The sequence below is a fragment of the Schistocerca serialis genome, chromosome 11 (genome assembly GCF_023864345.2).
Source record: "Schistocerca serialis cubense isolate TAMUIC-IGC-003099 chromosome 11, iqSchSeri2.2, whole genome shotgun sequence".
Taxonomy (NCBI): Eukaryota; Metazoa; Arthropoda; class Insecta; order Orthoptera; family Acrididae; genus Schistocerca; species Schistocerca serialis.
In genome coordinates, this window is record NC_064648.1 from 159,588,356 (window position 1) to 159,607,644 (window position 19,289).

General features: G+C 40.2%; 1 protein-coding gene across 13 annotated transcripts in view; it reads right to left on the reverse strand.

Moving 5' to 3' along the window:
• The window catches only part of LOC126426744 (eukaryotic translation initiation factor 4 gamma 1-like), a 656,907-nt gene that overhangs the window by 159,571 nt on the left and 478,047 nt on the right, over window positions 1-19,289 (reverse strand). For 11 of the 13 annotated variants that reach the window (XM_050088722.1, XM_050088718.1, XM_050088727.1 and 8 more), the window contains 2 exons: window positions 6,604-6,906; window positions 2,074-2,352 (listed from right to left, as the gene is read on the reverse strand). In XM_050088722.1, coding sequence (XP_049944679.1) covers window positions 2,074-2,352; window positions 6,604-6,906 — 582 coding nt within the window. The remainder of the gene's footprint in view (window positions 1-2,073; window positions 2,353-6,603; window positions 6,907-19,289) is intronic. The other 2 variants (XM_050088723.1, XM_050088730.1) reach the window with 2 other exon arrangements.

Here is a 19,289-nt window from a genome sequence, read left to right on the forward strand (position 1 = left end):
AGGATGGGGGATGGAAATTGGACTTACTAAATTTTGGGGCACTTGTTGATTTATTTCCTCCTTCCCCCCTCCCGCTTAACAGTTCCTGATGTCATGAAGTGCACAAACAAATCTACATGCACACTAGGAACCAGAAAAATGTGAGAGGATAAGATCAACCAGGCTGTAGACATGGATGGATACAGATGGTATGGAAATGAAAGTATTACTGGAGCTGTTGCTGCACACAAGACTTCAGTGTTTTCCATTGACAAAACATTATTGTAGCACAAGAAGTCCTTACAATGTCACATACTTCAGATCTCTGACTGATAGAAACATATTTCAGCTGCTATTAAAATACCTGCACTTCTCAAGACAATTCATTCCTATTCTATGACCAACTCTGCAAAATTAGACCAGTCTTGCTAATTTCAATAGCATCATGAGTAATTATTATGTTCCAGACAACAATCTCTGCACTGACAAATCAATGGTTTTGTGGTGCGGCCATTTCAGGTGGTATATCAATAAGAAGAAACACAAGTATGGTGTAAAACTTTATGAACTCCGTGAATCTAAAGGTCTGGGACCCAAAATAAAAATCTGCTGTGCCGAGTCACAGGAGAAGCCCAGCGGATTCATCCATCTGAAATTGTTTTACACCTGATGGAACCTTTGTTGAACAAAGGATATATGCTTCATATGGACAACTTTTATAATCCTCTAGCACTTACAAAACTGTTGTTGACTTACAAAGCCAATGTGTGTGGAACACTATGCACAAACAGAAAGGAAAATCTAAATTTGTTAGTTGCTACGAAACTGAAGAAAAAATGCACCAGCCCAAATTGTGAAAGTTCACAACTGAAGAAACAAAGTTGTCTTGAAACCAAATATAGTCATGGACAGCGAAATGGAATGGCATGTGTTGATAAAACCTTGCCCTATTATTCAGCATTGCAAAGACTATTAGATGGCTGAAAGAACTTGCTCTACATCTAATAGAAATTTGACTGCACAACATCCATCAGTTTTATACAGCAGGAAGGAGTACAAGTCTCTAGCTTTAAGAGAAAAATTTATTCGGGGGTGGTATATGTAGCCAGACACCCACAAGAATATCAGGACAGATAGCATCTTTCATTATTTACAGGCAATACATGCCACTGAGAAAAAAATGTGGCCAACAAAGCTGTGGGGGTAGCAAGCTCTCAATCGTGGTACTTTTTGTCCCATTTGTGAAGGCGTATCATCAATCTAAAAAACTATTTTCATTACCAAATTAGTAAAACGAAAGTATATACTTTAGGTCTAAAGCTAAAATATTTGTACAAACTTTTCTGTTCATTTATTCTAAATGTGAAAATAAAAATGCTGTTTTGCCACGTTCAGACTATTTACCATATCTGTCCCCGATGTCAAAGACCTGTAAATGACATGTTTTTACTACGAATGTTTTTGTATCTTCCTTTATACAGAACTTATTTCCTAAAAGTTAACTCTCTATCTGGCGCCTGCAGCCAGGCCATCACGTAAGAGAGAACTTGTAATTAGCAGTCAATGTGTTAACATAGCACAGTGAAACCACATAACCATAAAATTACAATGAAATGACAGTGAGACAGTGCTTCCTGTCACGAATGAAATCTTTGTACTGTCAACAGATAGATTCAAAAGTGAAGAAATTATTTGTACATTTCCAACCTTTGGGAGGAGAGAGAGAGAGATTTGAGAAGGGAGGATGGGGGGGGGGGGGGGGGGAAAAAAAAAAAAAAAAAAAAAAAAAAAAAAAAAAAAAAAGGGGGGGGGGGGGCTGATACTCTGTCTCCTGGCGATTTTACAGTTTTATAACGTGATTTATCCTTTTGAAACAACAGGAAACTATTAAGAATTTTTCCTCTAATCACCAGACTATGCTAACCCCCTTCCCCCCAACACACGTAAATCACCACAGGTACCTGTCATTCTTCCTAACAATGTTTCATTTTGTTTAGTAAGTGTGGCCTCACGAAGCAAGGGAATGCCAACAACTTGGTAAGACACATTGCAAGAGAAAACTTATATCACTGTGTGGCATTACCACATGCTTACCAAATTCTTGCTTTTCACTTGCACGCTGCCGTTTGCTGGCCCATTCTCTGTCCTCCCCAAGCACGCTGCCTGCGCGTGTGGAGTTACCTTTGGCTGAGTGGGAGGAGCTGCCGGGGGCTTGGCGAGGGCCGGCAGAGCCGGTGCGGGGGCGGGAGCGGGGACGGGGGCGGGGGCCTGCGGGGCGGACTCCGGTGCGACTGCCGGCGGCACGGTGACGGCCGGGGCCGGCTCCGAGGGGGCCACCGGCGGAGTGCCAGAGCGCTGCGGCGGGTGGAACGCCTGCGGACATTACGGGCAACACTTAACTTCCAGCCAGTGGATGGCAATCAGGATTTGGATCTTTCCTGATTGTGGACACATAAACTGGCACTAGTACACGTAACAGCTGTCCAAGGATGAGGAACAGGTGTTTCACTGAATACTGGGCAATAGTGCCTTCACATCATTTCTTCAAACTGGGGTCACAGCTGGATACAGCTCTCAATGACAAAACTTTGCTTTTAGTTGGCTATAATTACCGGCTCGCTGTCTGTATGTTCTCACTTTTAGCCTTTTTGGTTTCGACAGCCATGTGGAAGTGATCTATACGAACAGATAATTAAAAAAAAAAATGTAAATAAAGACACAAACGTGAATGAATACACGCACACGGGCGGGCACGCGTGGCAACATTCACACGATACTGCTGAAACAATTTCCGTATATGGGTAGGAAGTTGATATATTTCTGTAAAAATGCCACTGTAATTTGGACTAAGTGCAATTTAGTAAGTAACAAATGTACCAGTCACTGGCGAATAGCTGTCACTGCCAAAAATCGGGTACTTGTCAAAGCATACAGACACTTATATAATAATTACAGCCACATAAAGCAAAAAGTCATGCCACTTATATCAGGCCTCACCAACCTGTGGCACACTAGCAAACACACACCAACCACACTTGTGCCTAGCACTCTCGACTGCCGAGTGGAAGGGTGAATGGGTGAATCGGAACGGGAAGGCCGAAGATGGTCGCAGGCGTTCCAGCCATGCTCCCGACTAGCACTCCAGTGTGGTGATGGGAGGTTGTGTGGGTGAGGAGGAAAAGGAAGGTAACTGCCACACTCCCACAGTGCTCGGAGTTCAGAGAGGTACGGAAAGAGGAAAGCTGCAGCCAGACAATTTCACGTAACAATGGGGTAAGTACATTCACTTGCTATATTACCATCCCACAATTAATACTATTTTTTCAGCTTTCTCTTTTACAAACACAATACATAAATGTGTACACACAGAAACTCCAGATTGTTCTTAAAGCTGTACTCAATCATGTTATTCAACTTTTAATTCACACAAACTGTAACAGCACAAGTAATGTTTTATTTATTTTTTCATAGAAACAGTGGACATAAAGAAATATTCAAAATTTATTATCCACGAAAACTGCTTGACTCTAAAATAGAACTACCCTTAATTGTTTGTATTAGGAGTGACACACGTTATTTAAAAATCCTCCTTCCTTCTTTCTATTCAACATCTTTTCTGGAAGCTGTATTTAGAAGTCAGTACTATTCAAAATTACTGTAATCATAAGAATTCTAGAATGTTAAATCCTTAAAAAGTAATCATTTTGAAAATACAACACTGTAATTTTACTACTAAAATAAAATGTGAGCTACTAAAATATTTATATCAGAAAATTTGAGTTTCCAGAAAATTCTTGGCAGCCTTACATGAACCCCAAGTGTAAGGCTGCACATACAATATTCCACTCATAGAAGTAGAACCAACTGATTTTATTGCCTTAAAGGTATTTAACCAATTGTTAATCAAAATAATGGCACATAATGTAAATATATTAAATGCCACTCCAGTCTTATGTTGAAATTTCAAAAATTTTGCGTTTTAATGTTTTCTGATGACTGTCGTACACCTGTCTACCTAGGTGCTGTGGATGATGCAACAAACAGTCTAGGTTGCACCTTGATTGGGAAGGTATTCTGATACCACAGAATCATGCTGCTCATCTCACCACTGCAAAAAAAATTATGAGACAAATTACAAAATAAGTAATTTATTGAGATCATTCTAAGTTCCATACCAGGGAAGTGATTGCCATTAATACCGTGTCACTATGTATCATTTGTGATAATATAAGTGCTGAAATACAGCAGTAATGTTTTAAACTGGTAGATCTGTAGTCAACAAAAACCATTAATTTATTTTACTTTTTTTACAATAAAATAAGAAAATATCATGGAATATTTCTCTGTTTCTCACACAAACTCATTCTTGGTATCAGATGTTGCAAAGTTTACTGTAGAATACTTGCACTTCAGAAATGGCAACATCGTCAATTGGTTTTTCTGTTTTGCAACTGATTAACATGGCTGGTCTTCAGGTGAGAAAGCACGAGATATATCAGCCAAGGTCATTATTCTTTCGAATACGACAATATTTTTCAACTGTTTTGTTCCAGAGTAAAAGTTTACAATAGTTATTTGAGAGGCAAGAATATGGGACACTTCGATCATTCTGTGTTCAAAAATCTTTCTTACATGCACTGCAACAATGCTTCAGCACCATCTTTAAAATCAGAGAATTCAGTTGCATACGCTGGAATTACATGAAAGGGTTTACAGCTTTAACTGACTCAAGAACAATCTAGCCAGCTTTAGTCTTCTGTGCCAGCCATGAAGGAAAAATTCACAATCAGTCCGCGCCATATGATCATTAAATAACGTTTGTCAAGTCAGTTTCTGCAGAGCTGCTGTCATATTCGGTCAGTCAGCGCAGAACTACTGTACAGCACTTTCAAATGTTTAGAATCATTTGTGTAAATTTCTAATCCAATATTTATTGATTGTGGATAATGTATTATTGCCACTTGTTGAACATTCACAGACTCCTCGAAGTCTGTGTAGTTTACCAATGATGTGTAACAAATTTGGGGTACAATCCACACTATAGCTGTCCAATAAATTTGGAAAGTGATGTCAGATATGTATAACATCTGCGAGGGGCGCTATATAAGTAATGCAACTAGTTTTTTCTGGGCGCACATTGGTTGTTTCTACGATTTTAATACATCATATTATTCCACACACTTATGGCTACAGAACATTATTTTTCCAAAATTATAACCGATAAATGAAACAACCTTACACCACCTTATTGGGAGGGCCTTACATACGTACGACGATGTCCTTCTGGTCGACATCAAAGCCAATATCTTGCTGCATCAATAACCGCCACATCAGCCGTGCACTGTTTCCCGTGGAGTGCACCCTGCGTTGGGCCAAAAGAAATGTATGTCTGAAAGTGCGAGATCTGGGCTAGATTGTTGGATGACTAAGAACAGTCCACAGATTTTTTGTGAGCTCCTCTCAGGTGCACGGACTTGTGCAAGGCCTCGCATTGTCACAGAGAGGAAGTAGTTTCTTTGCATTCCTATGGCGACGAACACATCGAGGGCATTTCTCCAATTTACTGAGGGTGCCACAAAACACTTCAGAGTTTATCGTTGCACAATGAGAGAGGGCATCGAACAGAATAACCCCTTCAGAATCCCAGGAGACTGTCACCAAGACTTTACCGGCTGAGGGTGTGGACTGGAACATTATCTTTGGGGAGAGGTGTTGAGGTGTGATTTCAGTAATAAACCCACGTTACATCTCATGTAACGATGTTTGACAAAAAATTGTCACAAGCCGCCTCGTAACATGTAAGCAATTCCACAGAGAAGGTCCTTCATTGCCCTGAACAGTTCTCTCTCAGGCGGTGAGGAACTGCCCAACTGGTGGACGAATATGTCAAGCACTACCGACAGAAATGTATAGTTGTGCTGTGGGTGTGATCCGTCAATCATCTTAAATGATGGTGACATGCCTTGCCCGACGTCTCACCGCAAAGTGCCGACGAATGTCTGCAGTGCTCTGGTTTTCTGCCAAAGGACACCGAACGACAGCTCTCCGCTCTGAATGGACCTCCACTATGTCTGCCATTTTAAAGGTTGTGTATAGTGCTGCCACCTATCACAACTTCAAAAACTATAGCGATTGAAGCAGGAATATCCCATGTCATCTCTTAACAAATTCCCCATTTTCTTCAATCAAAAAACTGACCAAGGAAAAAAAGGGGGTGGGGGAGATGTTTCATTGCTTGTGAAACACCACCCCCACTTTGATAGTGTTGTGTTAGGTCACTTAAGAATGACTTTAACCTCCCAGCAATCAACATCTGGATATTTGAATATCGTGTGCACTTTACCAAATTGCCAGAAAACAAATGTACACTGAACATGCAAACCAGTATTGGGATTGCATTACACTGTTTGTCAAATAACAGAGTGTGCAATGAAGTCTGACTTGCACTCGAGAATGCATATTAAAATGGAAGGATTATTTTTCACATTGTACTATCCTCTCATCCAAACCCGCAAGTCTCACGAAATTAGCCACTTAGTATATACAACGCATAAAATTTCGTAAGCACATTTGACTAAATAAATCTAACAGATAATTTGACAAGAGGCAGAGGAAAACACTCACCACAGAGATGGGAGGAACTATCGACGCCGAAGCTTGCTGCAACGGCGCTGAGGCTGCAGTGGGCAACCCCGGCTTCTCCTGCGACACCAGCGCCGGAGGTGTCGGTGCCGACGGCGGTTTCCTCCTGGGAGAAGCCGCTGATGGTGGGCCGGTAACACCGGTAACTGTAGAGCCGGAGCCCGGAGCAGTTCCGGCTGACGAACCCTTCAGTGCTGGGAAGTGCTCACGGCGGTGCACTACCTCAACAGCCGGTGCGTCGGTGCGTGCACTCACTACGGGGGTGCCGCCGACGTCTTGCAACTCCTGCGACGAGACCAGTTTGCATCACTCGACTGTACTCTAAGCCCATTCTTGCATTTTTATTATTCACTTCGAACTGACGTTTCAGCTTTATCAGTTCCGAGCAATTGTGAAATAATTGTGTTGTACATATTTTTGGAGAAAGCTCTAATTATTTGGTACCTTCTTTGTGAATTGCATTAAAACACACGTGATGTACGACACGGCATTCCCACATACCTACTGAGCTCCATCTTTACTCTCAGTCATTCCATGTCTCGCAGACCAGAGATTCCTGCTTCACAATTCCTGAACCTACTGAAATGTTATGGAAGGTTTCCACAATGTCTGGGATGAGTATTTACAATGTTTTAGCTCGAGATCTCCTTCGGCTTCATTTCTACAGCCTCTCGTGGACAGAGGTCCCACGTTTTCATCACCTACATGCATGCGGTACTGTGAAAGGTACTCTTAGCTTGTAAGCCCCTGCTTATGTATGCTTAAACAACTGTTTGTGCTGAATTACACTACTGATGGTATTTTTAAATGTATACGGTGACAACTGTATTTTTCAAAACTAGCAGAAAATTCATTGTTCAACTTGCAGAGACCATGTTCAACTAGCCATAAATTACATTTTTATGGAAGATTCAGCCAAGAATTGGTATCATATCCTGCTATTTTCTTGGACTTTTTGTACAGGAGCCTCAATCCTTTCCTATCAAAATATGTGAACCTGCCAATTACATTAGAACATTGTGGATCCCATATTTTGGTAGTTTAGTGGCCCCACATGTCAACTCTATGTTCTTTAATCTTTTTTGTCTTGCTGTGTCTAGAAAGAGTAGTCTTTATGCTTCCGAAGTTATAGAGTTCAATTTTTGACAAATGCCTCCCAATGTCCGAAAAACATCACTCAAATTTATTACCTTCATACACGCTGCTTTTTGCTCGAATATGACATTAAAGAGTCAACAGAAAATAAGTTCCGAGGAAACTGCTTCTATGTCCTTAAAAACATAAGTGCAGTTATGTACAAATTAATTTACAGCAATAAGCAGCAATAAAATGAATGAAAATCTAGACCCAGCCTCCCGCGGCCAGGTGGTGGGGGGCACACCGCAGGTATAAAGGGACTGGCATCCGCAAAGTCTCGGCACTTCGCCAGAAGATGATGAGTATGTCACTCGTCGAAACGTCGCAGTTTGAAGACACCGCCACCCGGCTGGAAGCCCGAGAACTCTTAGCCAGCTGTATACGCCGGGAAAGCATACATATACATTCACAAAATCCACATTAAACACACTGTACAACTGGGATAACTATTCTCCACTTCAGACCAAATTAATTGCGGATACTGGCTTCTTTACGTTCTTAATAATCACACTGGCTTTCTGATGTCTATGGTGCTTTTATGGTTTTACCCATGTGTTGCTCTGGAACCCAGTATATTTACTAAATGGTCAGTGGAAAGAACAGGGAGGGGGTGAGGGTGTATAAAGCTGACTAAGACTGGAATTTATTCACCTGCTTGAAATGCATTAATTACAAATTCAGCAGCATCATTGGAAACACTGCTTACTCTGATCCTGTCCAGACCAACAGGATTGAAGAGGTGATTTTTCTTGTCTCAGCATTTTTTTAGGGTGCAAGAACAACTAGTGAGTTAAAAAAACGACTAATCAACAACTCCAATTGACATAAGAGAAGATAGCTAAAAACAGGGACACGGAGAAAAGTCTATAAAATACACCACAGAGGAACGGAGGCCCAGAACCAAAACTTAAATGGCCTTCGCCATATCGCTACGACGGGAAAAATTAAATCGCGGTCGACAGCGTGCATGTCGTTTGCTAAAACGGCCGACAAGTCTCACAGCAAATCCGAGTGGGAATGTAAAGGTTAAAAAAAGGTTATTCCGTCAGGAAATGGCAGACAGTTAAAACTCGGGTGCAATGTGTAAAAAGTGGTAGAGGAGCACCACTTGGCAAATGGCGATGGCTATGAAGACAGTACTCAGTAGACAACCTAGTTAAAATTACTTCCTCATGGTGGGAGGGCTAAGAGGAGGTCGTCCAAGCCACCGGCTTCATAACCTGGAGCTTACTCCCTTTAAGTGAGGACCAGTAGTGATGCCAAAGTGGCACCACCACCTCCCGACAGATGGCAACACAAAGATAAGAACTACTGAGCTGAGGTACAAGGACTGCAGCCTCGGCAGCAACCTCGTTCAGGAACTCGCATAAACATCACCGTGGCTCCACGAAGAGTGAACAAGTGAAAAGTTTTTCTGGACCTGTCGCACTAAGAGATTGTCGGTGTACCTGTGTCGCCGGATATACTCTGTGGCCTGATACAGGATGAACAGCTCTGCTGTAAATACTGAGCAGTGTGCCAGCCGGAAGCCAATACTGAAAAACGTCGGTGCCAATGATAAAAGCACACACGACACCACGGTCCGTCCGAGAGCTGTTAGTGTACGCAAAGGTATTATCGCAAAGTTCCGTGCGAAGGTCACGAAACTGAAGGCACTCGAGCGAGGCCTCAAAGAGTGTAGCCTTCAGCAAACTTTCCTTCCTGATCAAACTTAATTTGTTCTATTTGTTGCTGTGTAACAAAAAAGGATGATGCTCGAAACATTGACATTGCTTAACTTGAACCAATCGAGAGGCGTCAATATTTGGTTATCTAAGGGCCTCTGTAAACTAGGACGAGCTGCCAATCTTTTCCCTGTTCCTTTAATTGCATCACAAGGAGATTTTCCACGGATGGTTCCAAGGAAATTCCACTCAGAATAAATGCTGAAGTTATTTTCATGCAGACATAAATTGATAACATTTTTGAAATTCTTGTCCTAAACAGCAGATTCAATACTAAAGTAGTAATTATGCTTGATTTCTCCTATTATCATCCTTCAAATATGAATCAACTTCATTATGAATGAATGAACTGCAATGATACCATGGTAAAGGCAGTCGTTAATGATGTAGATGTATAGTAGTTCTTTATCATCGAGGTAAACTACAAACGGAAGCAGTGTGGCACAAGTGTTCTCCCAATGAAACACTAAGAGCATCTTGAATGACAAAAGTTCTTACCCCATCAAAACTACCACTTCAACACCTGCAAGTTTTTCTTTCAGTTGCTGTGACACGAAATGGTGGCCTGTCAGGACTCTGTTTCAAATCACAAAATCACTATCAACTACATAAGGAAGCAACTATAATATTTACTCAGAATCCGAACAAGACAGTATCAGCAATTTACTCAGTCTGTAGTGGAGAATTATTACAGTCTTAAGAGTCTTTATGAAGTTTCAACTTCCCGAATTTTCATTTCTTTTACTGCTGCTTACTGCGCAGTTGATTTGCACACAATTATACTCATATTTTTAAGGACATAAAATTAGTTTTCACTTAAATTATTTTTTGTTCATTCACGACCCACTCGAGCGTATACACTGTAAATGAAAAGTAGTGGCTTGGAACAATGTTAGTGTTGATATAGTGTCTGGACTTTCTGGTATGTTTGAGGGATGTTTCAGCACTAAGCAGACGTGGGTCAAAAATTAAATTATATAGCTTCTAGATATACCAAGATGATTAAGATTGAAGAACATCCGGTTGAGATGTGGGCCCCTAAAGCTACCCAAAATTGAACATTTTCATGAAACTTGCAGGTGTGTATATTCTGACAGACAACTGAAGCTACCGTACAAAAAGCACAAGACGACATGCCTGTAATACCAATTGTTGGCTGCATCTGTTCATAAAATTATGATTTCTAGCTCTCCAAGTGGCACACTGAATTTTCTGCAGTTCTTGAAGTTCAGCTGCCACAAAATGTATTAAAAATCTAATAAGTACCATATTCCAATTCAGTACTATAAGTTGTTCAAATACACAAAAACAGTGGCTTTTAATTTAAGGAGTACCTTTCATAAAAGTTACGGCATGCATGTAGGTGGTGCAAATTTCCAGCTGTTGTCTGAGAGGCTGGAGAAATGGAACCAAAGGAAGTACTGAGATGAAACTTTGTATGTAACTATCAAAGGGATTGTTGTACCCAATTCATAAATTTCATTGGATTCGAAAATGGTCTTTGGAAGGATGTACCAAGATGAAACACTATATGTATCCATCAACGACACTTTGCACCCAATCCACAAATTTCATCATATTTGGAAATGACTGATTGGGTATTATAGCTAAATCTGGTCCAGTTGACATGAAATAAGTCTGGTGTAAACAGCTATAGGTACCAAAAGACGGTTTTTTTAGCACAATATTGTACACAGTGGAACATGAAATGCTATTATATGATTAACACTATTGTTCTTATCAGGATGTTCGTAAGTCATTTTGCTCTCCCCAAACAGCAAAATTCATTTACTACTTCAAGTGTCATTTCCTAATTTAATTCCCTCAGCATTACCCGATTTTATTTGACTACAAAAATTTGTTAACATCGAGTATAGATTTAAACGTCAGGAAGTCGTTTCTGAAAGTATTTGTATGGAAGTGAAATGTGGATGACAAATAGTTTAGACAAGAAGAGAATAGAAGTTTTCGAAATGTGGTGCTATAGAAGAATGCTGAAGATTAGATGGGTAGATCACATAACTAATGAGGAAGTATTGAATAGAATTGGGGACAAGAGAAGTTTGTGGCACAACTTGACCAGAAGACGGGATCGGTTGGTAGGACATGTTCTGAGGCATCAAGGGATCACCAATTTAGTATTGGAGGGCAGCGTGGAGGGTAAAAATCTTAGAGGGAGACCAAGAGATGAATACACTAAACAGATTCAGAAGGATGTAGATTGCAGTGGGTATTGGGAGATGATCAAGCTTGCACAGGATAGAGTAGCATGGAGAGCTGCATCAAACCAGTCTCAGGACTGAAGACAACAACAACAACAACAACAACAACGACAACGACGTTCCATTATCCTCATTTTGCCTTTGTTGATGTTCATCATATATTCTCCTTTCAAGATGCTGTCCATTCTACTCAGCTGCTCTTCCAAGATGATACAAAAAATTATTTTAATGTCGATGAAATTGCTCTCTTTTTTAACTGGTTACAAAAAAAGACCTTACGTTTTAAGGTGAGAAATGCGATGGTGGGAAATGCAGACAGACCTGAAAAATTATCTCCTTTGGTAACTGGTAAATTTGAGAAGCCGAAGTGTTTCAACAATGTGAGAAATCTGCCACTAATTATGAATTCAATAGCACCACATGTATGAGCAGTTCCGTCTTCACATCAACCATGCATGTACTGGAAGCTAAAATGGGAGCAAAAAATGGGAAAACAATGCTGCTAGCTGACAGATGTCAAGCACACCCTCAATCTGCAGCCCAGGATTATTAAGTTTGTTCCTATCTCCTAATGTTTGTCAGAAGCCCAGATCACGTAAGAAACAGATTCACCGTCCTTACGGCGGAACAGGCAACCATAAAAATAGTTTTCCCATCGGTCAACAGATGTTGCAGGCGACGCTACAATGTTAAATGACCTGTCCATGTCGCGGAATTGGCAACGCTGTATCTTCGGTGACGAATGACGCTGATTTGCGTTCGGCTAGAGCGCTGCGTGCGAAATGCATCCGTCACACTGCTGACTGTAGCTCATGAGCGGCTGTGGTTTTTCCCGAGTTATCAATCTAAGAATGCAGATTAGCTTCTTTAATTCTACAAACCAAGTTTATTCCTCAAAATCATATGTGAAATGAAATGAATGAAAAGTAACACACAAACATTTCTCGCGAGTTACCGTTTAAGTGCAGACTGTATTGAAGTCGGATAGGTTTTACACTCGCCTACCATGCCGTCTATTTCCTCTTTGCTATACAGCTCTTCTGATGCGGATTGAATGGTAAAAAAGATCTCCACGTGCAGGTTAACACTAGAAAGTTTTCAAAATCCGCACTTGGTTATGATGCTAATTAAGGCTGGTCATATTTCACTGACAGTCATTTCAAATTTAAATTCTTTTACTTTGCATGTAACTTATCGTAAATGATATAAGAGTGGCACAAAACGATGAATTTTGAATTGTTATTGAAAGGGGGGTGCAAACGCGGTAATATACAAGTGAAAGCGTGTTTCTCGAGCATATTTTGGCGGTTGTCAACTCTGAAGAGCCACAGACGGCAAACCATAATTACGTTAAAAATTTACTTTGTACAGTTTAAAGACAACCCGCAAATATTTGCAACAGACGTATGATTTTATCTGCAACACAGTTATTACCGGGGATATCCGCACTCGCGCAGTCCTGTTACTATAAGTAGTGTTGTTATCGAGTGAAAGCTATGTGAGGATTATTAGCGCACAGATAAAAACAAATTAAAATTGGCAGCATCTATAGTTTGCATGCTATGCTCGTTCCCTTCTATTCTCGTCCCTTCATTCCAGTATAAACGCTTGTTCACAAGTATAAACGAATGGCAGTGAACATTGGCGAATTATCTATGAACACTCAATTGCAGCAGTGTTAACGAGGTTTTACACTCGTTCACTTCGTTCGCTCTAGTATATACCAGGATTTAGAGGGACCGATGACCTAGCAGTTAAATGACGGCTATTACTCATGTATTTCACTGTTGCTATTTCAGCTCTAGAGCCATTTTCAAGTACCAAGGGAAAGGTCTTGTATAGTAATGCTTCTTAAATTGTTTACTAAATGTTACCACACAAGAAGCCTGGAGATACTGACAGGTTTCAGATAGATTATATAATGGTAAGACAGAGATTTAGGAACCAGGTTTTAAATTGTAAGACATTTCCAGGGGCAGACGTAGACTCTGATCACAATCTATTGGTTATGGACTGTAGATTAAAACTGAAGAAACTGCAAAAAGGTGGGAATTTAAGGAGATGGGACCTGGATAAACTGACTAAACGAGAGGTTGTACAGAGTTTCAAGGAGAGCATAAGGGAACAATTGGCAAGAATGGGGGAAAGAAATACAGTAGAAGACGAATGGGTAGCTTTGAGGGATGAAGAGGTGAAGGCAGCAGAGGATCAAGTAGGTAAAAAGACGAGGGCTAGTAGAAATCCTTGGGTAACAGAAGAAATACTGAATTTAATTGATGAAAGGAGAAAATATAAAAATGCAGTAAATGAAGCAGGCAAAAAGGAATACAAACTTCTCGAAAATGAGATTGACAGGAAGTGCAAAATGGCTAAGCAGGGATGGCTAGAGGACAAATGTAAGGATGTAGAGGGTTATCTCACTAGGGGTAAGATGGATACTGCCCAAAGGAAAATTAAAGAGACCTTTGGAGATAAGAGAACGACTTGTATGAATATCAAGAGCTCAGATGGAAACCCAGTTCTAAGCAAAGAAGGGAAAGCAGAAAGGTGGAAGGAGTATATAGAGGGTCTATACAAGGGCGATGTACTTGAGGACAATATTATGGAAGTGGAAGAGGATGTAGACAAAGATGGAATGGGAGATACGATACTGCATGAGAGTTTGACAGAGCACTGGAAGGCCTGAGTCGCAACAAAGCTCCGGGACTAGACAACATTCCATTAGAACTACTGACAGCCTTGGGAGAGGCAGTCCTGACAAAACTCTACCATCTGGTGAGCAAAATGTATGAGACAGACGAAATACCCTCAGACTTCAAGAAGAATATAATAATCCCAATCCCAAAGAAAGTAGGTGTTGACAGATGTGAAAATTACCGAACTATCAGTTTAATAAGTCACAGCTGCAAAATACTAACATGAATTCTATACAGACGAATGGAAAAACTGGTAGAAGCCAACCTCGGGGAGGATCAGTTTGGATTCCGTAGACATATCGGAACACGTGAGGCAATACTGGCCCTACGACTTATCTTAGAAGCTAGATTAAGGAAAGGCAAACCTACGTTCCTAGCATTTGTAGACTTAGAGAAAGCTTTTGACAATGTTGACTGGAATGCTCTCTTTCAAATTATGAAGGTGGCAGGGATAAAATACAGGGAGCGAAAAGCTATTTACAATTTGTACAGAAACCAGATGGCAGTTATAAGAGTCGAGGGACGTGAAAGGGAAGCAGTGGTTGGGAAGGGAGTGAGACAGGGTTGTAGCCTCTCCCCGATGTTATTCAATCTCTATATTGAGCAAGCACTGAAGGAAACAAAAGAAAAATTCGGAGTAGGTATTAAAATTCATGGAGAAGTAATAAAAACTTTCGCCGATGACACTAATTCTGTCAGAGACAGCAAAGGACTTGGAAGAGCAGTTGAACGGAATGGATAGTGTCTTGAAAGGAGGATATAAGATGAACATCAACAAAAGCAAAACGAGGATAATGGAATTTAGTCGAATTAAGTCTGGTGATGCTGAGGGAATTAGATTAGGAAATGAGACAAAGTAGTAAAGGAGTTTTGCTATTTGGGGAGCAAAATAACTGATGATGGTCGAAGCAGAGAGGATATAAAATGTAGACTGGCAATGGCAAGGAAAGGGTTCCTGAAGAAGAGAAATTTGTTAACATCGAGTATAGATTTAAGTGTCAGGAAGTCGTTTCTGAAAGTATTTGTATGGAGTGTGGCCATGTATGGAAGTGAAACATGGACAATAAATAGTTTGGACAAGAAGAGAATAGAAGCTTTTGAAATGTGGTGCTACAGAAGAATGCTGAAGATTAGATGGGTAGATCACATAACTAATGAGGAAGTACTGAATAGGATAGGGGAGAAGAGAAGTTTGTGGCACAACTTGACTAGAAGAAGGGATCGGTTGGTAGGACATGTTCTGAGGCATCAAGGGATCACCGATTTAATATTGGAGAGCAGTGTGGAGAGTAAAAATCGTAGAGGGAGACCAAGAGATGAATACACTAAGTAGATTCAGAAGGATGTAGATTGCAGTAGGTACTGGGAGATGATGAAGCTTGCACAAGATGGAGTAGCATGGAGAGCTGCATCAAACCAGTCTCAGGACTGAAGACAACAACAACAACAATAACAACAACCACACAATGCTTTGCGTTTTGTTATCCATATCTTATATTGGTTTCAGTTTTCACATTTAAAAATTATATATGATATGATTATTGTACAGGAAGGGCTGCCACGTTATATCAAAATGTAAGATCGACAAAATCTAGATAGGATCAAATGCTTAGAGCTCTTTATTAATTCTTACTCTTAACTGATTTACTGATTTACCTGCATTTAAAATCCACTCCCGTAACCTTTCTTTATCTTTGACGGGAAATTTGAACATTTTTAGCTAAGGATTTGTCCATCTATTCCTTCCACAGTTGATATACTCACAGGCCCTCGTCATGACGACTCGATCCACTACCACGGGTATGTCAGAAACAGCTGTACTTCACAGACGCCAAACGGTGGAAAGCTGCACTCTTTCGGACAATGTTGCCACATATTTCACAGAACAGAGTGCCATCTAGTGGTTGGTGCCACAAGTAAGGGTGTGACGCTGTTGCCACCTGGTGGCCGTTCCCTGACAAGGGTTGCCTGCTAGACCAAGCGATCGGGCAATCTGTTTCTTACGTGATCTGGGGTCAGAAGGCTGTATTTATGCACAACAATGGCATGAACCCACATCAATTACTAAATCAATTTTAGAAGTAATGCATTATCAGTGTGTATATGTTAACAATAAAAAATTTCCTGGATTTCCTGGTTAAAAATACCTTATTCCAGGTGGAAATAGGCTTTTTCCGTGTTATGTGACTGTACACTTTCCAAAGTGCTGAAATGAAAACTTATTTACTTTTGTCAGCCAATCATAGCTGATGTCACATGACAGTCAACCAATAGCAACATCATTTTTAAGTAACGTGAAACCACAAATAGGAAAAGTTACTGGTTAAAATTAACTTATGAACAGTACAGCTAAAAGCAAAGCTATGTTTCCGGATATCTGTTGGTCCTTTTTGCAAGCGTTACTCATTCAGATACATCAGACACAAATCTGTCAGTAAAATTTTAAATTATGACAAACAGCTGGTCTTCTGAGGCCAAAATTTTTCTAAGTGGCTAGTCCTCAAAGTTTTAAGTTTTTAATGAGACTCCAACACACTGTGATTTAAGAAATTCATCTAAATTCTCACATGTAACTTAATTCTTTTTGTGTAAAAACTAATTTACTCCGAAAGTAATGGTTCCCAAACAACTATTTGCAATATTTTTATGCGAACTGTTTGAACAGTGGTCAGAGAGCACCAGAAAACAGGTGTTACTGGGCATGTTAACTACAATGACATAGGAAGCCTGTGCTTGGCGTTTGCTCTGTTCATCAACCTTTCGTCGGTTGCATTTCTTTGTAAAAGTTCACGGGTAGTGGAGGGCCGTATTTCTGTGTGGAATTTCATAGGTAGTGGGGCATTCTGTGTCCACGTGCAGCACTGCAGCATGCTGCTCAGAGAGGACATATGGAGGTACTGTGCTTATGGCAATTGTTTTATCATATCCTAATCAGATAAGGAACGCAAAACAAGAAAAAAGTCGCTGGAATAATTCATTTGAAAATTATACTCTCAAACTCGAGGTACCCTAGTATTTTGCCATGTGGTCACTAATAGATTATTTTTATTCATACTCTTTTCCATCAAGTTTATATCCTCAATTCACTTGAAAAAGATAGTACAGAGAAATACAAATCTCCTGCAAAAAATAAAAAGCAGTTGTTTGTGTATGCCAGAAATAAGGACAATAAGTTTTCATGACCTTTTCGAACAGTATATCAAATTAAGAATGTTATCTGTGAAGACAACAAACTGTCTAATTGCAGTTTATATTATATTTCAGGAGTAAATATAAGGACTTACGGGGAGTTACAATGATAAAACACAGTGTGCTGCCGGTCTATGCTTTACATATGAATGGTGATCCATACATTTAAGACATAAACAACACGAATTAAGAAATTAAGTCTAGAGTGATTAAACATATAAATATGTCTGCTTGTGTCTGTATATGTGTGGATGGATGTGTGTGTGTGTGTGTGTGTGTGTGTGTGTGTGTGTGTGTGAGCGCGCGCGCGAGTGTATACCCGTCCTTTTTTCCCCCTAAGGTAAGTCTTTCCGCTCCCGGGATTGGAATGACTCCTTACCCTCTCCCTTAAAACCCACATCCTTTCGTCTTTCCCTCTCCTTCCCTCCTTCCCTCTTTCCTGATGAGGCAACAGTTTGTTGCCAAAGCTTGAATTTTGTGTGTATGTTTGTGTGTCTATCAACCTGCTAGCGCTTTCGTTCGGTAAGTCACCTCATCTTTGTTTTTATATATAATTTTTCCCACGTGGAATGTTTCCCTATATATATATATATATATATATATATATATATATATATATATAATGGAAGGAAACATTCCACGTGGGAAAAATTATATATAAAAACAAAGATGAGGTGACTTACCGAACAAAAGCGCTGGCAGGTCGATACACACACAAACAAACACAAACATACACACAAAATTCAAGCTTTCGCAACAAACTGTTGCCTCATCATGAAAGAGGGAAGGAGAGGGGAAGACGAAAGGAAGTGGGTTTTAAAGTTTGGGTTTAAAACCCACTTCCCCTCGCCCCCCCCTCCCCCCCCCCCCCTTCCTGATGAGGCAACAGCCCGCCGCGAAAGCCTGAATTTTGTGTGTATGTTTGTGTGTCTATCGACCCGCCAGCGCCCCCACTCGGTAAGTCACCTCATCTTTTTATATATATATATATATATCTCAAAATAATGGAAGGAAACATTCCACGTGGGAAAAATTATATATAAAAACAAAGATGAGGTGACCCACCGAACAAAAGCGTGTGTCTATCGACCTGCCAGCGCTTTTGTTCGGTAAGTCACCTCATCTTTGTTTTTATATATATATATATATATATATATATATATATATATATATATATAGGGAAACATTCCATGTGGGAAAAATTATATATAAAAACAAAGATGAGGTGACTTACAGAACGAAAGCGCTGGCAGGTCGATACACACACAAACAAACACAAACATACACACAAAATTCAAGCTTTCGCAGCAAACTGTTGCCTCATCAGGAAAGAGGGAAGGAGAGGGAAAGACGAAAGGAAGTGGGTTTTAAGTGAGAGGGTAAGGAGTCATTACAATCCCGGGAGCGGAAAGACTTACCTTAGGGGAAAAAGGACAGGTATACACTTGCACATACACACACATCCATCCACACATATACAGACACAACCAGGCACATTTAAAGGCCTTTAAAATGACACATTATGTTTCAAATAAATTTGCTGCCTCTGCAGGGAAGATTACTAATTTCTTTAGCAAATAAAAAATAATTTCATTGTTCAGCAAGACAATGCCTGCTCGATTGTCAAAAATAGGGACATAAAATAAAACAAGAAAACAAGCTAACAACACTCTTAATCGTTGATAATCATTTGAACGTAT